We start from the raw sequence: 13,524 nt of genomic DNA, 5'->3' as shown, positions 1-13,524 counted from the left end.
TGCTTCTTATTTGTCATTTCAGTTAAAATGTAATTATATTCTCTAATTTGTGTATATTAGTATAATTACTCCACAGGAAAAAAAAAATTATTGCCAGAATACAGAAGTAAGCACTTCCATCACAGCATTTGTGTGTGCACAGAAAACACAAGACCATGACTGTTTCATAGCAGGGTGCACAGTCCTATCACACGCTGAAAAACTTGCACACAGGGAAATAAGTCAAACTTATCAGTCACTCAGGATTATAGGGAATGATTACAGTAGACACCAACATTCATCAAATATTAAGGTGGTTTACTTTTTTTTTTTTTGCCTGGGCAGCAAACTTGCAAAGAAGCGCAAGGATGCCATGGGAACCACCCGTCAGGAGATGACCCACATGGTGAATGCCATGGACAGGAGTTACGCCGACCAGAGCACTCTGCATGCCGAGGATCCCCTGTCAATCACGTTTATGGACTCGCATAATTTCAGCCCCAGATGTAAGTAGACAGTGATAGATACTCCAGAGTGTAGGTGAATACAGAAACACAAAAAACAATTCTGCTTTTTAAGAAAAATTGTTTCACGCTCCAGGTTTTCCAGGAATGATGGTAAAGCAAAAAGTTGAGTAGGGATGTTTCTATGTTGTCCTTATTGGAATGTGGCAAATTATTTAATTAAATATTTGCATGTGCTTTCACTATGCAATGATATTTGTTTTAGGGAATGTATCATACTTCCAAAATACCTCAGTTAAAACTTGAAATTGAGTTTTCCATCATGAGACTATTTAATGCCAGCATGTAAAATATTAGTGCACAACACCATGTCTGTAATGAATAATAATATGAGGTCCAAAATAATTTCTATTTTTTTGGCAGTAAGGACATTACAACAGAAGGAAACATTGACAATTTTCATTGCTGTTTGTGAAGTTTAGGAACAAGCTTGTTAATATATCTACAAATGCGTTCTATATTTGTATTCATTTTTTGTACACATGCCAACTGTCTGGTTTGGAAAAAGTTTGAGTTCCTAACTGTTAGGGGTTATAGCTGCCAGTGTTTAGCACTCTTTCCTCCTAACATCGGCACTATACCTTGCAAGGTACTCCAATTGCAGACTGGTTATTTCAAGACTAGCGTGTAAATTACAAAGGCATACAATTTTGCCATGGAGTTGGTAGGAACCTGAGCTTCTCACAGCTCCATGGACTTGTGGCTTGACTTTAAACAGATCTGAGCAGCTTGAGCTGCTTTTGAATTGCCACCTTTTGGGAATGACACTCCATTCCTCCTCTCGTCTCCCATACTGCTTACCGTGCTTGAGCAGAATACATCCATTGAGGCTCTTAAGCTCTTTCCTGGTTATTGTAAGGAAAATGGGTTTTGGAGGAGAGTTTATTGATTGGTTTGTTGAAGCTTACCAAACTGCCAAGTACTAACATTTTAAGTGTCTCATAACCAATTATAAATGGGATTATCAGCCTGGTGGTTTTTATACAGTTTTGGCTGGAACAGTTTGAAAAGTCTCCAAAGTTTGATGCCTTATTGGCATTGAAATTTGTGGAGGCAGGATTGCACAGAGAGTTTGATATGGACTGAGATGGTGGATCCCAGGCTAAGAATTTATCAGGAATTTACATGGCTGTTAGTGAGCTGGGGCTGCCAGACACTCAAGCAGCCCTTCAGATGGATTGATGTGATGCCAAGAGCCCATGAGCTCCTGTCACCACAGCTGTCCTGGTTGGTTGGCAAAGAAATTGAACATCACCAGTTGCTAGCATCCTAGGAATGTTAATTTTTTTTTTTGTGTATTGGAGGATTTGTTTCTTCTGACCATTGTCTGTGCTGAGAAAAGTCTTCCAAGATTTCAGGGTTTCCTGCTAAGTGACAAACTTTCAGGCAAATTGTTTGAGAACTGGAGCTTAATTCTGCTACAAATGCTTTGACGTTACAGTTCTTTGTTCCAGACTGGAACAAAACAAATCCTGGATTCTGCCATTTTTGTCCAAAACAGTGCATTTATCTCTGCATGGTTCTAGTTGTAATAATAAAAGATAAAATTCTCTGAATTTTATTCAGACATCTGCATCTGTGTATCTGTGATTTTCCTATACTCATTATGAGCAATCTCTTTGGTACTGAGCATTAAAAAAGCTACTAACAGTAAAAATGTAATTTTTTTAATTACCTTGAAAACTTTATAGAAATACCATTTTATTTTGAGATTAGCTATTCAAGTATTACATGAGAGGATGGTTTTAAAAGGAAAGAAGTGAGTTCTATAAAAGTGAACCTTTATTGTGAACTGAAAAAAAACAATAGTGAAGGAGGAACCCTTTCAAAAACTAAATTGCATGTAATGTCTTCTTTATTTCATTTCAGTAAGGATCTCTTGGCTCTTATCATTACATTTCTAAAGTCTGAAATCACTGCCTTTCATACCTCTTTTATTCAGGATGCTTTCTGGAACTATTCATGTTGGTTTTCTCTTGTAACAAAATTAACGGAGTTTAGTTATCACTTGGTCATACTCTGAAGTATATTGGTTTTTTTCTTAAAAATACACAAATTAAGGGTAATGTGTTTCTTCATGGGCTTTGTTTTCCTACAGTGCCCAATGATCCACTTGTGCCGACAGCTGTGTTAGGTGAGGACCCTAGTCCTTCATTATCCATCCCTGCATGATTTCTGTCTCCTTGCATGGCTGAACATTGAAACAGCTTGTTTTATGTAAAACTATGCTGTTACCAGAAAATAATTTTACACTCAGTTCATCAATTCAGAATTAGACTGACAACAATTTTAGAATAAAAATTATTTTATGTCCTCATTAGGAAGTTATTTCTAGTCACTGCTAACTGAAGAGTAAATGAGGAAATATGTAAATGGAAAGTACTAAAATTTTTCTCCCCAGAGGTTTGAAACTGAATTCCAATAAACTGACATGTGAAAGTAGAGCTCTATTAAGAGATCTTTAAAAAAAAAAATTCAGGTCCACATTAACACTTTTTGGCTCCCAAAGTTCAATTTTCTAAGTAACAAGAATGAAAAGAAAAACAGAAAACAGAAAAACTTTCAGAATATCTAAGAGGAAACAACAACTTTGCACGTCCTGAACACGTACTTCTGTATGCCTATATTAATTATATAATTCAACTGGCATTAACTAGTAAATTTTTTCAGCTTTTAACTTACTTTAAAAAGAACACACAGAAATGGACAGGCTGAATATGTCACTAAATGCAGGTTTTAGAGATGCTTTTCTTTTTTTTAAATAAAGAGATAAAAGTATAATTTGTACTCAAGTTCTTGGTTGAATAAACACAATGTGCAGTATTGAGTTTCAGTCAGTTGCTTCAGTTATTTTAGGATAAAAGACAAAAATGAGAAACTAGATCTGAATATAGACATGTTGAAAACTAGAGTCCTTGAAGCAAATCTTAAAGGGACCTGGGGCCAATGAAATCCCTTCACTGTTTTGAGGAGGGATATTATGCATATAATACAGATTCTTTCTGGAAATTGTCTCATTGTGTTTAAAAATGTGTAGCAAACAGAATTTTGCTCTTGCAGTGGAATGTTCCAGTGCCTCAGTCCTCCTTAGTAAGAATAAATACTGATTCATATTAATAATATTTGGGATACAAAGGTCAATTTTCTGAGTATTAATTACTACTAACTGGGTGTTACTACTAAGTATTATTAATGCTCACCTCTAGTTTTTCCTAACTAGGCTAATCTAGACTAAATTTTTATTGATGTGGATTGAGCCATTTCCTTTTGAGAGATTAATAGAAAATATGGAAAACTGGCACATTTCTGTCCTTTCAAAACCAACTTTTTCACACTGAAAGACTTGTGTCCTCAATTATTTATCTTTTAGTTGAGTTTAACCCAGTTCTTTCACTCATCATCTTGTAGGTGACGTTTTCTAAATTTGTTGTCATTATTTTCCTCTGAATGCTTTCCAGCTTTCCAGCTCATAGGTTGGATTTTAAATTGCAGTGCCCCAAATCAGGTAGCATTCTTGAAAGAAGTCTTAATGCTGAGCTGAGTGGAATAGGTACCCCCATGCCCCACTTTTACTGTTTCTGTTAACTGAACTGTATTTTCTCCTTTTTATTGTGTTCATGTTGCTGTATTGCATTGAGTTGCCTGTTAAAACCACAGTTATCATTTTCCAGTCCATTACTCCATTTTGTGGTTATATATTTGACTTCCCTTTCCAACACTATTGGAAATTGTGCATCCACCATTCAATTCACCTTGTTGATTTTCGCATTGTCTCCCAAATAATCAAGATAATTTTGAAATCTGATCCTGTGCTTGTGAAGTGCTCATGGTACCTTCCCACTCAGTGCCATCCTGCCATGGTATTTTCTGCTGTGGCAGACACAGTTACAGACAGCTGTGAATACCGAGGGCAAGGAACTAACTGAAGAACAGCTTAATAGTTCCTGTCTGCTTTTTCATCTACTGGTAATGATATTCTGGACATGATCATTTCTTCATATGAGCAAACCACTGATAGTTGGAAGAGTTACTAATTTTCATAGAGTGGACTGAAACAGTGAAGAGAAATGTACAAGGTTTTGGGTACCCCATGTAGTAAAAGCTGGGTATCTATAATCTTGTTCCTTTGGAACTGCATCAGTTGGCCTACTCCATTTTAATAGAGCCTTTGCTTGGCCTAGCATGACAAAACAGTTTTCTTCTGCCTTATTTAGAGGAGTATTTTATGGGTTCTAAATCATAGAAAATGGGGGGTTTTTTATATGAAACTCTTATTGTTTTGTAGCTATACTAGTTTTCTTTTTCTTCATGTATAAGTTATTAATGCTGCTCTCCATTCTTTGTACATTAGCACTAAGTTGGTATGACAATTTTGCTTTTCCCAAGTCCCTGTTATTACACTGATAGTATAATAATGTGGCACTTACAATTTTTTAACAGAATTCATTGTTACCTATTGTGAAGATTTAACAGCTTTGAATGTCACTTTCTTTTAGCCATTTTCTAATATAGTCCTGAAATAAATTTCTCATGTTCTGTTCACTCATTGTTTTTTGCTGCTTCAATGGGTTAAAGTGCCTATTACTGGTAAGTATTCTATGAGCAATGGGAGGAACTACAAATCCTGAGGTGGTTTGAAATGTGTGTGATTTGGTATGGGTAACACTACAACAAAAAGTCACTGTTGCATGTCACTCACCTTGTTAGGCAGATTAGTGAGGCATAAATTAGGTACTGAAATTGGAAACTCGGGCAACAGTTCAAAGAGTCAGGTTTCTCAGGAGATTTAATTTCAGAAGACATTAATAGTGTTTATATTTTGGTGTAATTGTGCAAAATCCAAACCTTGGGGAGTCCATTTTTTTTCTAGAGTGTTTTGCCTCCTAATCTAGATCCTTTGCAAGGAATTGGTAAACTGATTTTAAAGATGTTGAGGAGGGGTTGAGTACCCACTTCTCATTTCAGTAGCTACTTAGATTAGAATTTTTATTCCTCTGTAAATCCATTTGATCTGATAATTACTAATTTGAATAAAATTAGTATTTCACAGAAGGGATTGACAAAATATGATCACCTCATGCAGCTTTGACATTTGGTTTTTATATGAGAATTCTTGTAGCACAGAGAGCATTAGAAGAAACTTCTTTGCTTATACAGGGCAAAAAGTTGTGACTGAAACAGCACACTAGACTCAAGTTTCATTTTTCTACTAAAAGACCTGAATTAAAATGATCACTTTGTAGTGCTGATTCATCTTCCTAAGTGGAGGTGGTGTTCTGAAGTGGTGGTGTAATTGCTTCTCTTTTTTACTGTGTTCTCAATTCACTTTGTTGGCTTTAGACAAATTATGTGCTGATACCACTATGGAATTATTCTAATTTATTGTTTAAGGTGTAATATTGCTATTGATATGTATTAGCCCTTAAAAACTTACTTTGGTTGATAGAGTCTGGAATTTCCAAGTACATTTATGTCATAAAGTTTTGTAGTGTCAAATAAAATCCCCCTCAGACATCTTTATTACTGGATGAGGGACTGCAAAGTTTTGTATGTGTTTGCTGTTCAATTCTTTTATGTACTTCACAGTATTTATGTGCTGGAGAGTAAGTGCTTTGCTTTCTCAGAAATTAGAGATGTTTTTGAAGGAAGAGGTTCAAAATAGATGTTGATAGGTATAGCAGCAGGTTTTACTGCCCTGTGGGTACATAATGCACTGATTTCTTGTGAATACAGATGAAAATCACAGTGCGACAGCAGAGTCCAGCCGACTCCTGGATGTCCCTCGTTATCTCTGTGAAGGCACAGAATCCCCATACCAGACTGGGCAGCTGCACCCTGCCATCAGGGTGGCTGATCTCCTGCAGCATATTAACCTGATGAAGACCTCTGACAGCTATGGATTTAAAGAGGAGTATGAGGTGAGATCTCCAGTGGTGGGGCTTTGCTAGGAAAAATCCCTTTGAAATGAGCAGCCTTTTGTTTGCATTGTATTGCAGAAGGATGGAACTAAATGTCATGGGTTTAAGAGAAAAACAGATTAACAGGCAAAAGATTCTTATATATGTAACCCAAAAGTGAAATAGTAAATGGAGTCAAATGGTTTGGGCTTCTACAACTGCCCAGTAGAAAATCCCTGTGTGTTCCCTAGGGTATAAAAAGAATCTTTTTGATATATTGTAAGAAGTTGCCACTCTTTTGTTACTGCTCTTTAGTGGAAATGCTGTAATTCGTTATGTGAGCTATTTTTAGTGAAGATCTCCTGGATTAGGTTAAAGAAAAGAATTTAACCTGCCTGGTTCTCCAAGAAACATTGACTGGAAGCACTCTCGTGATTTATTTTAGCATCTTAATAGGGCAATACTGGGACTTAGCTCCAGATGAGAAGCAGTAAAGAGATAATAAGAGTAGTAGTGTCTTGAAGTTCTAATTAAACTTGCCTGAGCATGTCAACTTACAACTTTAACGTTAAAATGGAAGAAAGAAATTCCCAGCCCTGGAGGTAGAAGATGAGTACAGATTCATTTCGCTTCTGATCTCTGAATCTGTTGTGATTCTTTGGGATTAGAATATCAGGCAGGATGCACAGTAAAGATGGAATGGGACTGCCAAGGTTGCTCACAGTACAGCTAGGTTTACAATGAGTTTTCTCTGAGTAAGCAATCTCTTCTGACACAGTTTTCAACCTTCTCTCCTTTCTGCAGCTGTCTCTACTGTAAACATAAGAACTGCAATAAATAAATGTGTGGTTTTTAAAAGAATACTATGCTCTTTTCCTCTCTTTTACTTAAACATGCTTTGTTATGCTCTGCCTAACTTCAAGGCTAAGACCGAGTGTCAGCCACTACTGGGGGGAGGGTGGTCCCTGATGCCGTATCAGGTGTTTTCCTGCTTGCTACTTCTTCTATCTCTATACATGACATCTATTTCCTGCTTTGGGCTTCTCACTGTGCATTAAAGTTCTGATTCCATGGCCACTGTGTATTTTCTGGAGTTAACTTACCCAGGATAAGAGATCATCTGGAAGGAAGGAATAGCATAGACCTACAACAGCAGTAAAATATCTATGGACAATGAAGAGAAAGCCATGGAGAAATAAAAACTGCTTCTTTCAATACTGAGAGATCAAAGTCTTAAGAGTTCAAAAATGTAGAATAATTTTGCTAGTGCCTAGAGGGAGGTACATGAGGAAAGGCAAAAAGAACAATGAACATTGGCAGAGGAGAGTTCCTGGTGTCTCTGTAGGAAGGAAAGTACTAAGTAATGCGTAAAGCAATGTAATGCTGTAGTAAACAGGCTCTATATTACACTGTCTTGTAAGAAGAGTGATCAGTCGCTCTGTGATTTCTCAGTTTACTGTCATTCCTCCATAGCAAGGATGTATAAGCACGTTTAGCCTTCCAGCAATTACAGGATTTGAAATCCCTGTGGAGTTCCTCAGTGAGTTGCCCGTTTACTGGTAGCAGTCAGAGGGACAGAGGCTCCCTTCTTCTCTAGATATTTCTGTACCATGGCACTGCCTGGGTGACCAGGGCAGGCGAGCAAAGCTGAACTTACTTTATGGTGGGGCAGTTCTTTTAAACTGTTATTTTTGGAGAAAAAATTAATGGTCAGAATGTTTTCTTTCGGAACATTTTTATTTATAGAGTTTCTTTGAGGGGCAGTCAGCTTCTTGGGATGTCGCTAAGAAGGATCAAAACAGAACAAAGAACCGCTATGGAAACATTATAGCATGTGAGTATCGGTGACCTCGGTTTGAGCGATAGCTCTACTCGTGTGTTACTCGGGCCGTGCTCTCTCTTCCTTTGCAAGTCTCCGGTGGCACAGCTGCTTAATACCTGCAGCAGAGAAGCAGAACAGTGCCTTTCTCAGCTTTTTCTTTTTTGTTGTTGTTGTTGCTCTTCACAGTTCAACTTTCTTCCTTTTATAACTCAGGCTGAATTTCGCATTTGCATCTCTGTTGTGCAAGCTGTGGTAAGCATATATCAGCAACACACTGGCACTCATTTGGATGTCGATTCTGCTTGTTTGCAATTTGTATTGTTTTACCCGTGCAATGGAACACGCAGGAATCACCGTGCCCGAGAAGTCCCTGAATGGGTAGAGTTACCTCTTCATCGATTCCCAAGTGCATTGCTAACTCCTTTGTCTTGATTTCATTAATGTCTCAATATGAACTTGAGCAGGCTTGGGGTGGAAGTGAGGAAACAGTAATCAGCATTTTTGGTTTTCTAGATTACCAACAGTGGAGCTGATGTTGAAAGGGACTTTGAGCAAGTAACCTGGTTTCTTTGTGTCTTTTTAACCACTTGTGACAGTGCCAATAACTTTCAGGTGCACTTAATGAAATGTAGTGAAGGTTTTTTGAAGTAATTGCAGACCTCAGACAAAATGGTTCTTTGTATTTCTGTGTAAACAATTTGTATTTAAGGATTGTAAATTGTGAGGCGCTTATGCCAGCTGATTTTGGTTTTCTAGATGACTTACCATTAATACCTTTCTTAAAAATCACACTTCAAAAAGGCTCCGTAACCACTTGGTTTTTACAGATGACCACTCCAGGGTGATTTTGCAACCTGTTGAAGATGATCCGTCTTCAGATTACATTAATGCCAACTACATAGATGTGAGTGGAATGCTCAGCTTTCTCCCTCTCAATTTGCCAGCTTCTCTATGTGAAATTATTGCATGTTATGCTACAAAATTATTGAAAGCTTTCTTTTATTAAGAACAAATGTACACTTTCCTTGTTCTACGTCCTAGTACTCACTGACATTGTTGTGCTTTCTTTCACATCTGACTTTGGTTTGGGCTGTAGATTTGGCTGTACAGGGATGTAAGTACCACTATATGTGAATAACAGCATCCTATTGTAAATATTTAATATAGATATTGTTATTAATTACTTTCTTCTTCTATTTTAATCAGTTGATAACTATGCATGCCTCATCTAATTTATCTCATCTGTTCCTTTAAAAAATTTCTTTTCTGTGTGAATATTTTTTGTACCTGTTTTGACAAGATAATTTAGCCTTTTAGCTTAGCCCTGAATATTATTGGATGTTAGGTAACTCAGGCGAGCCTGTCTGTTAGAAAGAATTTGCTGTTCCCATTTTTTTGTGGTCATTTTGGCCTCTAGATTTTCTTTTCCCCTTCCCATGTATATGTAAGAAGCTAGATAGTATGCTGTGCTGTAGTTGTTTTAAAATATACCTGTGGAGTAGTCATAATATGTGTTTAGTAAAAAAAAAGGAGGGATAATGACATATGTAGGTTGGGGGGAGGTTTGTTTGTTTTTAACAATGTTTTAGACAAGCAATATTTAGCTGGCATTTGCTTTAAGGTGCTAATTTAGGTATTACAAAGTATATACACAAACACACACGCACACACATATATATATATGTTTTAACACTGAAATTTCCTCACTTCTGCAAAAAATCTCTAAAGATTGAAATTCCATACTTTAATCAGAATGCAAATTAGTTTATAAATTTTAAAATCTGTTCCAAATTTTGCCAGGCAATTCGACTAACACAATATGACTTTTCTCTAATCAACACCTTAGGAATAAACAACTTGTTGTATTCAAATTCATTCCAAAGCCATTTGAAAGGTAGTGGAATAGCTATAACAAGTGTTTTTGAAATACATGGCTTTGATTGTTTTTCTTTATAATTGCAACTTAGTAGTTTTTCCTGACCACTTTTAGTTGATAAGTTATTTGAGACCCTTTTGACTTTCCAGGATATAAAGATTTAGCTCCAGATATATTTCTGTCTTTTTTATTTGGGTATTTTAACATGGCAATATCTGTGAAATAATATCTGTGATATTTTACCTGGGGCCTTAAACGAGAAAACTCTTACAGATTTTTAATAATTCCCTGAGGATATTGATTTTCTTATTTAGGAGTGAATTGAATCCTATTAGAAGCAGGCAAGAAAGCTACAAGTTAAAATTGGCATTTTACAATTTTTAAGTGACACTTTTATCTTCTTCTCAAAAACATTACTGAGTGTAAACCTGTCTAGCACAGGTTCTACTTCCATAATTTTAAACTGTGACTTGATATTAAGGACTTCAGGAGAAATTCTTTCATCATTTGATGCAATTTTGGTCTCCTGTAAAGCCAAGAATAAGATAGTCAAATGTTTTTTTTAGAAGCCCCAGAGGAAGGTGCTTTCACTCTAGACAGGATAATGAAGCAGTCTGTGGAAAAGAATATAAACTCCTTGGCTACACTGAAATCCTTCACTTTAGTAGCATCTTGTGAATACTAGGAATCCAAGGGCTTGTACTCCCCTGTGATGCAATACTTCCAGCAAGTGGCCTGATAAAACTTAACTGGGAGAAAAACTGGTATTATGAACATTTTCACATTGTGAAATTCAGTATTATCTTCTCTCCAGCAACACTAAACTTTCTTTCCTCTTTGTAGCTAAATTGCTGGCACTGATCAAAATATACTCTGAATTATTTCCTCAATAGCAATATAACATTATAGCTCTTTGTCTTGTAGTTTGTATGTGGACAATGAGTGCTGCTAGCATTGGCATAGATCCAGCCATCTGGAAAGGCTTAGTTGTGTAGGATTATCTATTTACCTATATATATGTGTGTGTGTGTGTGTATATACACATGTGTGTAAGACTGTGTATATACTTGTGTGTATCATGCCCACTGTAATTGATGCACACTTTGCGCAGTCAAGCACATTTCACTGCAGTAGGACCTTGATTCTGTGCACACACCAATGTGTTTGTCCCCATTAGTTGGGACTGAGGCACATACCTCTTGGTGCCTTACAGTGAGTCCCTGTTTATCAGAAGACAAAAGGAGTGTGTTTTTTTCATATTGGGAACACAGATCAGCTGTGAGATAATATGGTAGCAGAGAATTTTTATTAAATTTTACATAAAAACCCAAATATATACAGCTAGAGAAATAATGTCAATAGAGGACACATTTTTAGGTGCAAGGGACCAATCTAGAGTACTCCTTCCTGGTACACTACAATGTCTGTTCAAGTCAGATGTTCTTATTTTCATTTTATCTGTTGTCATTCAAACCTTTTCAATAATAACTGGTTTTTTAGGTTTTGAGCTTCATGCTGCTCTTAAATATTGGTTTGTTCTGAAAATGTTGTCTAGATATAAGGATTCTGTAGTATCCTTATGCTTTTATTTTCCACTCTCTGTTACTAATATGGTACTCAAACCAACTTATATTGCTATTTTAGGGATATCAGAGACCAAGTCACTACATTGCAACCCAAGGTAAGGATCTGCCAGCTTTAATCAAATCAAGCAATTGTTCTCTGTAGAGTTCCACAGTGTTTTGGTAAAACAGGAGTAGGAGAAAGTAAAGCATACCCAGTATTGTGAGTTGTCATCTTGTCTTATGGTAAATTAACATAGTATGTTCAGGTGGAATGTGAATAAATTCAAAAATTGCACTAATGAATCATGTTAATTAGCTATTGAGCAAATCTGTCGGTGATTAATTCAGCTGATAAAGTCAGAACCTACTACCATGATTTCCAATTATGAAGATGAATAGAGAAAAGAGACATGGACAGAGAAGAGAACAGTTTCAACCTGCCTTGAGGCATTTTTCTTTCCGTATTACAGTTTTATTTTGCTGTCTACAACTTAGTCCAGGATGCAGTGAAGATAGTAATGATAAATTAAACTCTTTCAGAAAATCTGGGTAAAGTAATGCCAGAGGACAAAGACTCTTTGTACAAAGGACTGAGGCAAATCTTTATCATATAACACCCTACTAATAAAAAGAGGTGCTAGAGAAAAAAAAAAATCCTATTTTTTTGTTTGTATTTCTGATAGAACTCCTCACAATAAGGAAAACCAAACAGATTAGTCTAAGATTGCACTTGAAATATCAGAGGCTATGATTTAAAGTAAAAATAATTAGATTTAGGTGTGCCATTATTTGGTCTGTCAGCATAATCAGATAGCTGTCTGGAAATATCCTATTATTTGTCCCTCAGTTGACTGTAAGTGCACACAGAAAAGTCAAAGTCAAGACTTATTTTAAAGCAGGATGCTTAGAGTTGTGACCACATTTGTTTTTTATTTTTGGGTAAGTGCTGCCTAAATAGGTCTCTGCATGGCATTAAGTCCACATTTGTATTTTACTTCTGTTTTACTATGCAAATCATTGCACATTATAGTGTGTAAAGGAGAGAAAAATTTATTGCTGCTTTTGTGTGCAGCCTTTGATCTAGCATATGAAAGAATGTATTTGAGTCTTCAAATGTGGTACTTGAGGTTAGTGGTGTGCTTGGCAATGTCAGGTTTATAGTTGGACTTGATAATGTCAAGGGTCTTTTCCAGATAATTCTGTGATTCTATGTCTGTTATATACAGTAATATTTATAGCACTGCTGGATGGAGGTAAAGGAGCTGTTTTGGAGATTATTGCAACAGGGTAAATGCCTCTGTCACTCAATTGAACATGCCTCTGCAGCAGAGCAGGAGACAAAACTTAAACATGTGCTTCTCATTTGCCTCACAGAAAAGTACTTAAGTTAGTTTAAATACACTTCAGGGGGAAGTGTCTGGCTCAGTGCCTACTTGTGCATCCATGCTTGGCAGGAAAGCAGACAGTAAGTGCAGAGTATCTGTACCAGCACCGTCCTGCCTGATACTTCACTCTGGCACAGGCATCTCCTTGGTGAGCACCTGAAGAAACTCATCTCAACTCATTGTATTTAACAAATGTAAAACAAAACTGGAAGTGTAACTGTCCACACAATCACACACTGCTGTGTCGTCGTAGTTCTCAAGGTACTTCTGTCATTTTGCTACATGAAACACCTGCCATTGTTTTCTTTCAAGTGGTAATTCAGTTAAATTGAGAATATCCAGCACTGGTTAGAAGTAACAATATAATCTGGAAACCAGCACAAGGGCATGATGATGTGGTTTTACAAGGTTTTCTTCTCTAAGCAAATGTGCTCACATGCATCAGCTCTGAAACACACTGGATTTTATTCTTAGCA

At 36.6% G+C, this 13,524-nt stretch overlaps 1 protein-coding gene across 8 annotated transcripts in view; it reads left to right on the top strand.

Annotated features, from left to right (window-relative positions):
* The window catches only part of PTPRK (protein tyrosine phosphatase receptor type K), a 380,562-nt gene that overhangs the window by 349,515 nt on the left and 17,523 nt on the right, over positions 1 to 13,524 (top strand). For 5 of the 8 annotated variants that reach the window (XM_041423846.1, XM_041423844.1, XM_041423845.1 and 2 more), the window contains 6 exons: positions 325 to 485; positions 2,602 to 2,637; positions 6,237 to 6,421; positions 8,147 to 8,234; positions 9,050 to 9,126; positions 11,743 to 11,779. In XM_041423846.1, the coding sequence (XP_041279780.1) occupies positions 325 to 485; positions 2,602 to 2,637; positions 6,237 to 6,421; positions 8,147 to 8,234; positions 9,050 to 9,126; positions 11,743 to 11,779 (584 nt within the window). The remainder of the gene's footprint in view (positions 1 to 324; positions 486 to 2,601; positions 2,638 to 6,236; positions 6,422 to 8,146; positions 8,235 to 9,049; positions 9,127 to 11,742; positions 11,780 to 13,524) is intronic. The other 3 variants (XM_041423851.1, XM_041423850.1, XM_041423847.1) reach the window with 1 other exon arrangement.

The sequence above is a fragment of the Onychostruthus taczanowskii genome, unplaced genomic scaffold (assembly GCF_017590055.1).
Source record: "Onychostruthus taczanowskii isolate IOZ18803 unplaced genomic scaffold, ASM1759005v1 scaffold8, whole genome shotgun sequence".
NCBI classification, from domain to species: Eukaryota; Metazoa; Chordata; class Aves; order Passeriformes; family Passeridae; genus Onychostruthus; species Onychostruthus taczanowskii.
This window is presented reverse-complemented; position numbering and strand designations above follow the sequence as displayed.